The 13,286-nt window shown below is 38.1% G+C and overlaps 1 protein-coding gene across 1 annotated transcript in view; it reads right to left on the bottom strand.

Annotated features, from left to right (window-relative positions):
- The window catches only part of PHLPP1 (PH domain and leucine rich repeat protein phosphatase 1), a 157,740-nt gene that overhangs the window by 23,548 nt on the left and 120,906 nt on the right, over window positions 1-13,286 (bottom strand). The window contains exons 7-10 of the mRNA XM_036229070.1: window positions 12,776-12,978; window positions 10,908-10,968; window positions 8,264-8,359; window positions 4,007-4,162 (exon numbers count right to left, since the gene is read on the bottom strand). Of these exons, the coding sequence (XP_036084963.1) occupies window positions 4,007-4,162; window positions 8,264-8,359; window positions 10,908-10,968; window positions 12,776-12,978 (516 nt within the window). The remainder of the gene's footprint in view (window positions 1-4,006; window positions 4,163-8,263; window positions 8,360-10,907; window positions 10,969-12,775; window positions 12,979-13,286) is intronic.

Raw genomic sequence — 13,286 nt, 5'->3', positions numbered from 1 at the left:
CAGGTTAGAATATTTGCCAATTCACGCTCAGAACCATATGACCTGAATATAAAATAAAAATTACAGTCAGCTTCTCAGCAACATATAGAGTCCATCATATTTCACATCTACATATAGTTTTTAAGCAGCCAGTGAAAAGCAAGTCAAATTAAACAAAACTCAAAGATTAACAGTGGAGAGTAAACTCATAAACTGAAATTTCTGACTCAAGTCGTAAGAATTTTGATAAAAATTAGTCTAAAGTTTTCAGAGGAAGTTGAAGATATTACTAAAAGTCATCTAATTTAAAGGAGGTTCCCCTTTCCCATTTGGTTACCAAATGCCTTCCTGCTACTAGGTAAAGCACATTAACATAAACCATCCTAAAGCTATAGCATTTAACAGACAACGTCATGTAACTAAAACCACGATATTGGTTTTAACAGCCAAGATTCACCCCAGAAAGAGTCTTTTGCTCTGTATCCACTAATGCATGTCTTTCTGATGGTTCTCTTGACGCTCTCAAGCATAAGTTCTACTCAGAACAGAAACTAAACCATGTATAACTTACGAGGACTGGTATGCAGACCCTTTCTTCCATTGTATAAACACAGAATTGGTAACAACAGTTTATTACCACACACACACACACATTTAAAAAGGAGCACCTATATATTTTTAAGATTTGTATTATGGAGCAGACTGACTGGAAGAGGGATTGAAGCAGAGTTTCACTACTGCCTGAAGCTCTCTGCCGAACACACAGCTACATATTATACAACACAGTGCTGTTCTTCACTCCAGAAGTCAAATTAAAACCAACCATATCATCTCTAGTCTTTAATCCTCTCAAACGCACATTTTATTACAGTTTATTGTGCAGTCATTTTAAACTCTGCATTAGATTGGAAGCGCCCTGAAGGCAATACCTGAGGTTAGTCATTCTCCACCCATTGCAGCACTCAGCACAGTGACTTACGATGCTGGTCCTGAACAACGTGAATGAAAACAAATCAAAACTGAAACCACCTGCAAGAAGCTTGCCACAAAAAACCCTCTTTAATAAATTTTAAAATTTATGTTTTCTGGGTGGACCTGCTCCAACTCCTAAAACTGTCAGTACTAGTTTATTCCTTTCCCAAAAATCCAAACCAAACATACAACATTTCTACATTTTCTTGAATGTTAATTACGCCTCTCTTCTCTGCCCCCCCCCATATATATATTTAAATTTAAGTAGATAAAATATCAATTATCTAGGTTTGGGAAAGGGAATAAGTAGAAGTATTAACTCTTTAAGAAGCAGTCAACAGTTTGGTGAGAATCATTATAAAATGTTCTGTTTTTCTTGTCTTCCAACAAGTGAAATAACACAAGAATGTTTTTGAAAAAAGAACTGACTTCACCTCACCTTCTTCATAAGCATATCTGCCTGAACCAACCCTCTTAACTTTTCTGACTCTGAGTCAGGAGTAATAAGATCAGCTGCTACACTATCCTGGAGATGTGGCTGGTACATTGGTTGAAAAACAAAGGCACCAGAATATGCCTGCCTGAAAAAGTTCCTTATTTCAGCCTTTTTTGGTCATTTGCTTTTCTCTCATAAAATAAAAGCAGGATGGTACTTGTTCTTTCTAATTCACCCGACCCCTGACTCCAGAATTTTCCTGTGCCAGAAATGTATTTAGCATGGCCTACCCTCCTTGCAAGGTCTATGGAGGCTGACTAATTGCTCCCACAACAGCCCCAACTATTCAGATAATGGAAATTTCTGCCTAAACACCTTTAGCTTACACTGTGGCTCAGCTATTACGCTCTAAGTGAGAGCAACTGTCCTCTTTCAGTGGCTCAGTGTAGGTCCTAAATTTTCCATGTTGAATTACTAGAAATACTCCAGTTCACACGATCCTCCCTTTTCCAACTTACGGATTCCACTTGGGAACTATACAAAATAGGCAACGTGGGAAACCGAAATTCAGAGTGACTTGCACAGGTGTTAGATGTGTTGTCAAAACACATCTAAACGTGAAAACAGCCTCCTCAACTACAGCATAAATGCCCTCAGGACACGTTGTTAGACCCTCCTGGCCCCAAGGAGCCTCAGTGACTATTTACTGATTGCCTCTAGAAAACAAATGACAGTTACAGACTTGTCCCTTTAAAATCAGATCCTCAGAGGTGAATAAGGAATGATTACTGTCTACTGCAGAGTTCCGGCACTATTTACCTATTCTACTAGCCACGAACTTTTCAGACTTGGCCAGATTTGGAAATCGTTTTATCTCAAAGAATCCTAAACCTGACTCCATCTACCTATTTGTTTCTCCAGATTCAGTGTAGACCCCAGGAGAACATCTGGGTCTTCATTACAAAGCTGCACCCAGATTTTGCTTAGTCTTATGAAAGAAAACACGAGGTTAGAGTATAACTTAGAATTCTCCACAGGGAAGAAATCAACCCTATGGTACTCCTAACGACGAAAAGCACGTGTCTGGAGCCACCTATATGCTGCGCACTGTACTCTGATCTGCATGCAGAAGCAAACACAGTTCTTTAAATAATCTTGAAACACTGCTCTGTCAGGGGAAGGCTACAGCTCAAGTCGATTACAATATAAAAAAATCCCATTTTCTCACAATTTCATTATTTCTCCATAATTATTCCAGCAGGAATTCATTTTAACTTACATTAAGTATGGAGAATAAATGTTTTTTAAAATGAGGAAAACAGAAGGAGTGCTAGAAATATTCCTACCCTGCTCTGGGTGACGGTTACAGGGCACACACATCCGTATGAATTCCCTGAGCAAGAAGATGTGGAAGAGCTCCACTCTTTTAAAAAGCTACATGTTGTATCTTGATAAAAATATTGTTAAAAAAAAAAAAGGGGGAAAGAAGAGGGGTAAAAATACAAATCCAAGATTGAGGGTAGTTTTAAAAATTCCTTAAAATTCCTATTGCTCACGAAACACGGGCTTGCTGAGCGCCTGGTTTAACCGGGACCTGCTGCAGATGCGACCGTTATGAACCGGGACGGGCGAGGGCCGACGAGCGCGGGTTCGAGCGTGGCGCAAGCGTCGTGAGGGACACGACAGGGGCGGCACGGGCAGCTCGGGCCGCAGGCTCCGTGTCCACAGCTCTCAGAAGGCAATCTCCCTCGCAAGCGCACACACTGAAAACGGACCTCGAATGTACGAAAAGGCCCATCATTATTTCCTTCTCTTCGAGAAGCACAAAATTAAACTTAACTTTTTAGTTTTTATCATGAGGTACACTAAAAGTAAGATCTTTCACATCTTCTCTCAAGCTATGTCCCTAACGAAAAACAAACATTAGCAGAGATCAACCTGATTCAGGCCACCAGGCTAGGAGGCATTTCAGTGCAACGCACAAGGTCTGTGAAGCCAACAAGATGCTCCAAAGTAAGTTAACACTTACAGCTTTCTTTAAAGAAAGTTCTGCTTGTGGCAATTCTTCACAGAAAACAGATTTCACTTAATGTTTAAAATAACCTCCCCCTCAACCCAAAGCAATTTCTTTAAGTGCTTAATGAAACAAGTTATTCAGAAAAATTCTGTTCAAAAGAAAATAAATTTAAATATGAGGGTAAAACTGCTAAAGATAAAAACTGGTTAAAAGGAAAAAGGAAACAAAAAACAAGAGAACTAAACAAACTCTAGGAAAATCCATCTCTGTCACCCAAAGTCACAAATATGTACAAGCAAGAACAGAATCCTGTGACAGCTAAGGTAGCCTGGAGCAGGCTGCACAAGGTTTGAACAGGTAGCAAACTGCCCATCCTTGCCCAACTCAACCCACTTCTCTCAGCAAAGCAGTGGGATTGGTGAAGACTCTACAGGATATTCCTACAAGATGGTCAGAGAAGTGGCTGAGACCCATTTTCTTCAGAAATCTGGGACAGAAAGGTCATCAGTAAGTCCACGCAAATGGTTCGTGTGTGACGAGGATGCTAACAGGGGGGCATTTCACAACTTGGATGACTAACCAGAACAAAGGGGTCACTTTACCTGTCTGCCTTCATCAGGAGGTTTGGCGGCAGCTCCAGGAGCTGGTTGTGCTGCACATCCAACACCTCCACGGAGGTTCTCTCCAGCCTTTCAGGTAGCCTCGTCAGCCGGTTGTGTCCTGCCAGTAGCTTCCGGAGGCTGCTGTTACAAAACAAGCTGTGGAAAAAGGGCCGAAGACAGAAGGCAACTTACTTAGAGCTAATTTTGGATTAAAGATTAAAAAATGAATAGGAGTAAGAGAATACTTGAAATTCTCTCTCCAAAAAAACATAAATTCATTCGGAGCAACTGCAAATTCATTTTAACATAAGCTCAAACTTGGAGCTGTTCATATTTCAATATTTTCCCTACTTTAAACCCTTTTCCTGTTGAGGAAAAAAAAAAGTGTAGCTTGCTGCCAGCATTCATTTAATATCGCACATATGAATGCTACATTCTCTAGGATTTGACATTTTCAACAATCGAGAATTACTTTATTTTGTAAGTCAAAACACCGCTACTAAAAACAGAATGCTGTAAATAGAGCGATGTTATCTGTTTCCAAAGACTATTGATATACTAGAGTGATGTGAACATAATAATAATAATAATAATAAAAGCGAGACAGTCAACGGCAAACTTTGGGGTAAGGTTAGGATTACTATCTGCGAGTTAACCTTAGGGTAAAGGCTGTAGCTGCAAGCACCCCTACCTAGTATTTTTGGGGCAAAAGGGAAAAGGGTTAAAAAAAAGTGAGAAAAACTATTAAAAGATATATTTAATAAAGAAGCTCTACTTAGTGAAAGAAAAAAAAAACATTTCATAGAAGATATTGAAGACAGCAGTATAATACTGCCAGGTTTACAAGGCGAGCTTTAAAAGGTGGTAGTGGGTTTCTCGAGGTAGGGTGTCTCTCTTATATCACCTGAGAGTGCAGGGTATACTACTCACAACAGATTCTGAATAAATGCAGTCAAGAGATGTTTACCTACAGGATGAACATTAAATAAAGGATCCAATTAATCTTTTAGAGATACCCAAGAAAATGTTAAATTCTTCCTCAGTTGCATTTCACAATCATAACTATTGCTCCCTTTCCTCACTCTCCCTCTAAGTCTGTATATTGTTTTCTCTTTGGTTTCATCCTAGACCAAAGGAGAGACTCCCTCCTAAGAACAGAATGTACTTAAACCACTATTTTCTTTTGAGCCGTAAAGAGCTATGTGGAAGCTTGGCTGTGTTTCTTCTATGGGTTATCTAAGCTGAAATAAAAGATGGATACTTGCTAACCTAATGTGAATCCACTTTATGACACTTGGAGCTTCAGCAGTTGTAGAGAATAAAACAGACCCTGGGTGTAAATACAGAAACCTGGGGATGGTGGGAACGTGACGTTATGATTCGCATTGGGATCATTCTGGAAGGAGAATTCACGCACACTGCTGTCAAAGCATGAGGCTTCCTCACCCACCTCCTGGTTTTCATCATTTTGTCATCCCTCTACTGATGTCCAAAACTCTGAAAATCACCCTACATTACAGCCACAACTTTATTCACTTCAAATATCCAGACTAGATTCTTTGCTCACAAAGATGCTGGAACCTGTTCCAACCGGGACACACAGGCCGTCAGTAATGATCTCCAACATGTCTGATGTGGCAGGCTGAAATAGCAACTTGACATGACAGATTATCCAGGACTATGCTTCAGTCACTGTTAACACAGGGGGCAATCTCTGTAATGGTCACTTCAACCCGATAATTCAGGATTTGCTTCTCCAATATTCCTGCCTTGCTGGCTCTGGGGTACGATTTAGGATGGCGTTACTTACTATTTACAAATGCACATGCACACACGCACATGCACACTCTCTAACCTTAACTACATGGATAACTGAAAGAAAGGTGACAAAATTTTTATCCCGATTTTTTTCCAAATAAAAAAGTAGACTTGATAACGTTAGGACAGTATTAAATGCTAATTATTGGATTTAGTTCATACTTTTGGATACTAAGCACTAAAACACCTTCTTTTTAATAATTTTAGTTTCTCTTTTGTCAAACCCTTCATGCATATCACTTAAATAAAGCTTGACTATTAAATCAACTTCTAATGAGTCACTGTCTTGTCTGAAATACTGGATCAATGAGAGAGCTGATACAAAGTTTACAACTAAACACCACCATAAATGAGAAAACAATACATACTGTTTTTGTCCCATGGGTTAAAAACACAGACCCACAAAACAAACCCTGTTTAAATTCCTTGACAATAGAGCATTTAGGATTTGCTCTGAATGAGCATTTGTGTAGATCCCCCCAAAACCTGTACTAACACAGAGCAAATCAAGGAAAACCGGATAAAATCTCAGTTATCCTGTATTTATTTAATTGTTGGTTTATCCATATAATATCTTTGTTGTAGCCTACAGAGAAACATAGGCCTGGATTCCAGTGTGCTATTACTGTTGGATTGGGGAGGCTGAAGTGGGGAAGAGAACAGAGTAAACAGAAGAGAGATAACAAAAGAATTTATTCAACCAATTATGTTTTTCTTATTATTAGTAGTCTGCTTTCATTTTTGCTGTTTGTCTTCTGAAAGCCTGCCCCTCCCCGCCAACATACATACAATGCTGTCCGCAGGGCCCATCACCAAACTCTCTCTGCGTGACAGTGATGGGCTGCACTGAGTCGCCTAAATGCTCAGTCAACGTAAAACTCTAAAGCAGAAAGCGTTTTCAGATGGACTGAATTTATGAATATAATGTATGACTGAGAAAGTAAAATTAACAGCTTTCCGGGGAATGAAGATTTCCATTACGACCAGTATATTCTAACACAGTGTTATCCAACAGAAACATAATGAAAGCCAAATGCAATGTAATTTAAAAGTAAAAGTGAAAACAGGCAAATTAATTCTTATAGTACTTTTTATCTGACCCAATATATCCAAAACATTATTGTAATGTAATTAGTATACAATGCACTCTCAATATTATTGAGACAGTTCACATCCGTTTGCATTTTATACTTCGGGACTTCTTAGTTAGGACTAGTCACGTTTCAAGTGCTCACCAGACCCCTGGCTAGTGGCTGGTGCCTACCATATTGGACAGCTGAACTCTACCCCTTTATGAGGCTTACCAAGCACTGTATTTTCATGATTCTTATTCTTTATAAGAAAACAGGGGAATATGGACCATATACCTTTAAGGATCATGCACCTAAGATAAAATTTTATTCCAAAATTGAGACATACTTCCAAAATATTTTCATTGCTATCTTTGACTATACATTGTTAGAAACAACTGACTTTCTTTGTTCAGTGACTGGCCAAGAATGGTGCAAATAGCTAGACTTGAGGTGTGGCAGCCACTCGTCACAAATGGCTACTTAAATTTAAATTAATGAAAATTAAATAAAATTTAAAATTCAGTTCCTTGGTCACACTAGCCACTTTTCAAGTGCTCAACAATCACACGTGACTAGTGGATACCATGCTGGATGGCTTAGATAGATGCAGAGCATGTCAATCACCACAGCAAGTTCTACAGGACAGCAGGAGAAGAGACCACTCTTCTGGTTATTAATTTTATGGCTGGCCACTAACAGTCCAATACTACTTTGTGCCGAAATTAGTAAACCTGAAGACGTCTGTATCTATGGACATTAGATATCATCACATGGCTATTTTAGAAATCTTGCCATTAAAGTAAAAATTATGAAATAAAAAATAATAATACATGTTGAGAAAAGAAGGAAAGAAAATTTCTTGGATTTTCTACACCAAATTTCACACCAAGAAAAAAAGAATATAGTTTGCTCTTTCTAGGCTTAATGATCTAATAATCTTTTATTCCTCAAAATTATGTTTAAGGGAAACCAAACATTATTTGTGGGTAAGGCAGACATGTCAGGTCAATAGAACAGGAAGAGTCTAAAAGAATTAAGATTAGAGAGGTGAACCAATCATATTGCTGTTTGTTGAGTCTCTGAATATTTCTTTAGGCATATTTACAAACTGCCACCAAGCACCACCGACTGCACGACCTTGAGAAGTCTGAGAGTCAAAGCCTCACTCCACTCTTCGCTGCACGAAGAGAGTCCGTGACTTGAAGACACCACATGAGGTAACGGACACTAAATAAGGACTTTCTTTTATTAAAAAACAAACACAAAACTCTTAGGGGTTCATAATAACATGTGAAACACTGACTCAGCAATTTTTAAAAACTGTTTATCAAATTTGAGATTCTCCAACAAGATCTGTAATACTCACCGTGCAGGAAGTTCATATATTTGATTATGGCCAATATCCAAAACTTCTAGCTTTCGGCTTTCACATACCCACTCAGGCACATTTTCTAAGCGGTTCCTAAATATAAGAATATATGATTTTTTTCTCTGATTGACATTTAACCTAAAATATAGTTAAAAACTCAAAATAATTACACAGAATAAATGAAACTTCAAATAAACTACCAAAGTACAGTGAATATACATCAAAAGGATATGTGTGTTCACTTTAATCTAGAAGCAAGAATTATGATACAGAATAAGGAATGAAGAAAAAGTAGGAAAGGACATAGTTATATAATCTCTGAAGTTTAAAAAAAAAAAAAAAAAGGTCTGGTTTCCAGAACTGCTATCCTAAAATGTCTGTAAGCCCATGCAAGTTTAGCAAGAGATCTTATACTTAGAAACAAACACACACTTCTAGTTAAGTCAAATAGTCAAATGGCATCAAATAGTTTTATTTTCCAATTTACATTTTTACCCTTAACATTAAAATACTTCTCAGTTCCAGTGGGTATCATGATAGCATAGCCACAGATAAATAAAAATGGCAGCAGTGAAAAGGTACACTGACCCTTAAGACTCAGAATTATCTGAAAACATTTACTTAAGCATCGGATGGTAATTATAATTACCAGAATAAGTGAATTAACTGTGACTCTATTAAATGAACTGACCACTTCTAAGACAAATCTATATCTGAATGTCTCCCTAATCATAGATGGTTAGTCTTTTATCTTCTTTTTTAAATATGTGAAATGACCAGGCATGAAGAACCTAAAATAGTATGTTTATTATGACTATAATTCTTTATAAACAGATGAACAATTCTGTAAAAAAAAAAAAAAAAAAAAAAGAAGGGTGTTTGGGACAAGAGCTATATATTAGAGCAAAAGTGAAAATAATTGTGATATGAAGGTGATGGCAATATGTGTGATTTAAAAATCATGTCCTTTAATTTTGCTACTACATAATGTTTTCAATTAAAATACAAAAAGGAAGGCATTATTTTCTGCCTAGTACCTATACAGGCACACAAAGTTTTGGCTTTGAAGTCCTAAAGATTGATACATTTATTGACTTTAATTTATAGTAGTTAACCCATAACACAGCTTAATAAGATAGGAGAGTGAAAGTATCCTTTATTATAAACAACCTCAGTACAGGCAATAAAATTCTTGTCTCTTATAAGTGTGAAACTTTGAACTTGAGGAACTCTAAGTACCTAGTAAACACTATGATGGATGACAGCTCAGCCCCTTCAGATAACAAACATTCACATCAAAGGAGGAGGGTGAAAGACGCAGAGTTATTTGAGGCGAATCAGAGGTTTCCTGAGACAAAGTCATAGCTTGGAAGGTGAATGAGGGAGAGCATGCTACAGTGAAGGTTCTGGACATGACAGTTACAAAAGAAAGGTGAACAGCATTTAAGTGGCAGAATTTAGGAACGAGCAGGACATAGAAGTTTTCAATTCAGTCTCACTTAGGGCTTTCAATGAGAACCATGTGCCAATTATATCTTATAAATAAAGGGAAAGTGGATTCACTCTATGGCCAACTCTTTCAAGTACATCTCCTCACCCATGTATGCAAACCCACTCTAGTACCATTCTTATTTAAAGGGTGACGATAACAACATTCAAGGCTGACAGGAAAAAAAATGAACTTAATCTGGTAATATCTGATTTCTAGTTCATTAAACAAAACTGTCTGACATGAATTTAGTAGGAAATGCATAAAGTATTACTCATGAAGGATTTTATAATTATAAATTTCTAATAAAACTATAATTTAATAATTCTCACAAAAGCTAAATTCTAGCACATTCTGGCATAATTATGATGGAGAATACTATCAACATATGTGATTTTATAAAATGAAATGAGTTAATAGTGTCACTATGAGAGAGCTCTGTATTCCCAAGTACTGTGGTTGTTCAAAAAATTTGGGGTAGTTCATTAGAATTACATTAAAAGTGAATTTTCAAATTTAGTGTTAAGATTATTGACGTTTAATTTGTGTAAAGATAGGCTTTGTGTCTTCAGGAAAAAGCCTACTACAGTATTTTTGGGAACTGGAGTAAATATGATAACCACAGGAGTGAATCTGCATAAAAGGTGAGATGGTCGGCTTACGGGGGAAGCGCGAAGGCCGCATGGAAATTCTGCTCCGGCAGATTTGGTGGCTGCTGTCTAAGGGCTCTTAACAAGGACCTATATTTACAAGATAACAAAAAGGAAGGAGGGAAAAATCCAAGAAATATTGCATGGTATTTTTTAAATGAAACCAATGTTGTTTCAGTAAAGAGATGAAGATGTGGTTAATAAAATTAAAGAACTGCTGGACCTCTTGGCCACATGACCTCCAATTTACTAATCTTTCAAGGGCAAACCTGGTGTTCGAATTTGTCACACCTTGATTCTTCGGGTTTGAACAATAGTATACAAATGTAGTATTTTAACTGACACACATTTATGTACATTTTCAGAGGATAAGTAAAAACTATTTAATTTGTGTTATTTACCTTCAAAATATATAAGAAGTTCTTATGCATATGCTCAGAGAGAACTGATCAAGTAATTTTCAAGCACCTGTTAACAAGTGCTCTAGGACATGGCTGCTTACCTTGAAACATCCATGTAAGACAGATTATTCGGAACTGGGTAAACATCCAGTTGAACGAGTTCTAGGAGTGGAAAAACACAAAAGCGTTACCATTCAAGTGACACAGAGACTCTTTTTGTGTGTAACATATCATTACTGTGCTTTATTCTCCACTGTTTGTTTAGGTTAGGAAGTACAATACATCCATTTGTTCTACTTTGAAACTACAGGAAAGGATAGAGAACTAATTTAATCACAAGATCTTATTCAGAGATTGAAATAAACCACTCATTCTACTTTTCTACCTCCTTCCCACTGACTTACTGTGGCTCTTGGTAGTTATGCTAAATTTTATCTCAAAGATTAACTGTATGAATACTGTTTAACATTAAGGTTTCTTTCCATAAAACCAAATGCATCCTGGCTTTTGCCTTTTTCGCTCTACTGAAACAGCACCTCTGAGGGTCACAAATGATTTCCTCTACTCAAATCTGAGTACTCTTCCTCAAAACCATATGAAATGTGACATCACTGTCCACCTAGGGCTTTGTTTCTGGGGCACGGAAGTCTCTAAATGTCCTTCTGCTTCTCTAAACACCAACTAATCACAGGGTCAGCCCCATCTGGTTGCCCATTCTGGCACCAGCTACCTGTGAGGCTTCTGGTACGAGCTCTCTTCTCTTCTCCAGTTACCTTACTTCCATGGTTTCAGGTACCACCTCTGAGTCTCAAATCAATCATCTGCAGTTCTGACTGCAAATTCCTAGCAGCTCACTGAAGACCATGACAGCAACCTGGGTTAGGAGAGGCCTGGATCGCTCCACTTTTCTCCCACGAAGGCACTCTGCACACTACTTTCACATTAACAGTCTTCGAGCATCACTCCCATCACTTGCCTCCTCCGCTTCAAAATTTCCACTGGTTCCACTGGTTCTCTATAGCTTACGGCACTAGCTTCAAAGTTTCACCGTGACTCCGAGCCACGCATCCCCTAATGACTTCTTACTACTCCCCAACAGGCACCTATGAATTCAGAATCTCCTGTCTTCTCCCATCTGCTGAGCAGACCGCATTCGGATTCTTTCCTCTTCAACACCCACTTTGTGCCTCCTGGATAACCAAATCCTGTAACCCTTCAGTGAGCTGCAGCTGCTTAGGGCTTGGCTTGTCTCTCCAGTGAGATAACAGTAAACTCATTTTTAAAAACCCCTTATCCTTTAGAACGTGTACATTACACTACACATAAAACAAGTTCTTGATAAACATTTGTTCAACTTGTAGTAAATACTTGGTTTCATTAATGATGTAGGAAGTGAATTCTTAACATTAGTAAACACATGCCCATATGGTCTTTTCTTTATCAGAACCGCCACGATTTCTGAATTACAAGGAAGAGAACTTATTAAATGAGTAAGGCTCTTGCTTTGTGGTGTCTCTGTGGATATATAATCTAGGTTTCTCATAAGGTAAGTTCCTTTGTCAGCAGAGCATGAAACCTGAGATCCTGAATGGAATCCAAAATGGACCTTCCTTTCGCTTCCGCTCTCCACTATTAAATCAAGGTTCCAGGCTCACTATGCTATTAACAAGGTAGCCCAAGAAATAGTTCACTCTCTCCCTACTCCCTTTCAAGCAGAGGAGCCAAATAAAAAATGGGAGTAACTTATCTAAATATCACAATATGAGAAAAATAAGTTAGGAACTATAAAATCTTCCTTTTTGATTCCTTTAAGCATCAAACTAGCGCTCTTCTTTTATGATTTTTATCTTAGCAAAATTTGACACTTATTTTACTAAACAAGGAAAGAAAAACCAAAGCAAGGCAGAGATGACGGCACTGAGTAAATTCCCGGAACCAACTGAGAAACTTCGGGTGGTCTGTTCCATACCATTAGAGGCGGCGTAGAGCGCTTTTAGGAAGTAGCCACAGATGTTCAGTGTCACCAGCTGATTCCTTTCACAGTGTAAAACTTCAATGTTGTTGAATATCATAGCATCTAGGTCGCCAAGCTTATTGTCTCGCAGATCAAGATGAGTGACATGCTGGAGAAAGTCCACTTCACCTGCTATTAGCCTCCTAATTATGTTCAGTCTTGAGAGGAAAAGGACACAACAGAGACTATAATTAACTGCAGCGCTCTAAACAAATGGCTGCGCCCTAACATGGCGAGGTAACGAGAAGGACTCAAGTCTCACTACACGCTGGTCCTTCATGGCTCTTAATCTCAGCATCTGGCCTTCTACTAGATCAGAGTCTCTGGCTATTTTTAGCTCAACTTCATGAGGTCTTAACCTTGGCAATACATTCTGAAACACGAGTAAGACCCTAAAGCTGGAGAAGGAGCGTGCATTTTGATTTTACCTTAATTTGTTTCAAGAGAGAAAAAAATCCATTTAAAC

This window comes from Rousettus aegyptiacus, unplaced genomic scaffold (genome assembly GCF_014176215.1).
Source record: "Rousettus aegyptiacus isolate mRouAeg1 unplaced genomic scaffold, mRouAeg1.p scaffold_m13_p_12, whole genome shotgun sequence".
Classification (NCBI taxonomy): Eukaryota; Metazoa; Chordata; class Mammalia; order Chiroptera; family Pteropodidae; genus Rousettus; species Rousettus aegyptiacus.
Note: the sequence above shows the minus strand (reverse complement) of the source record. Positions and strands in the feature narration are given on the sequence as shown.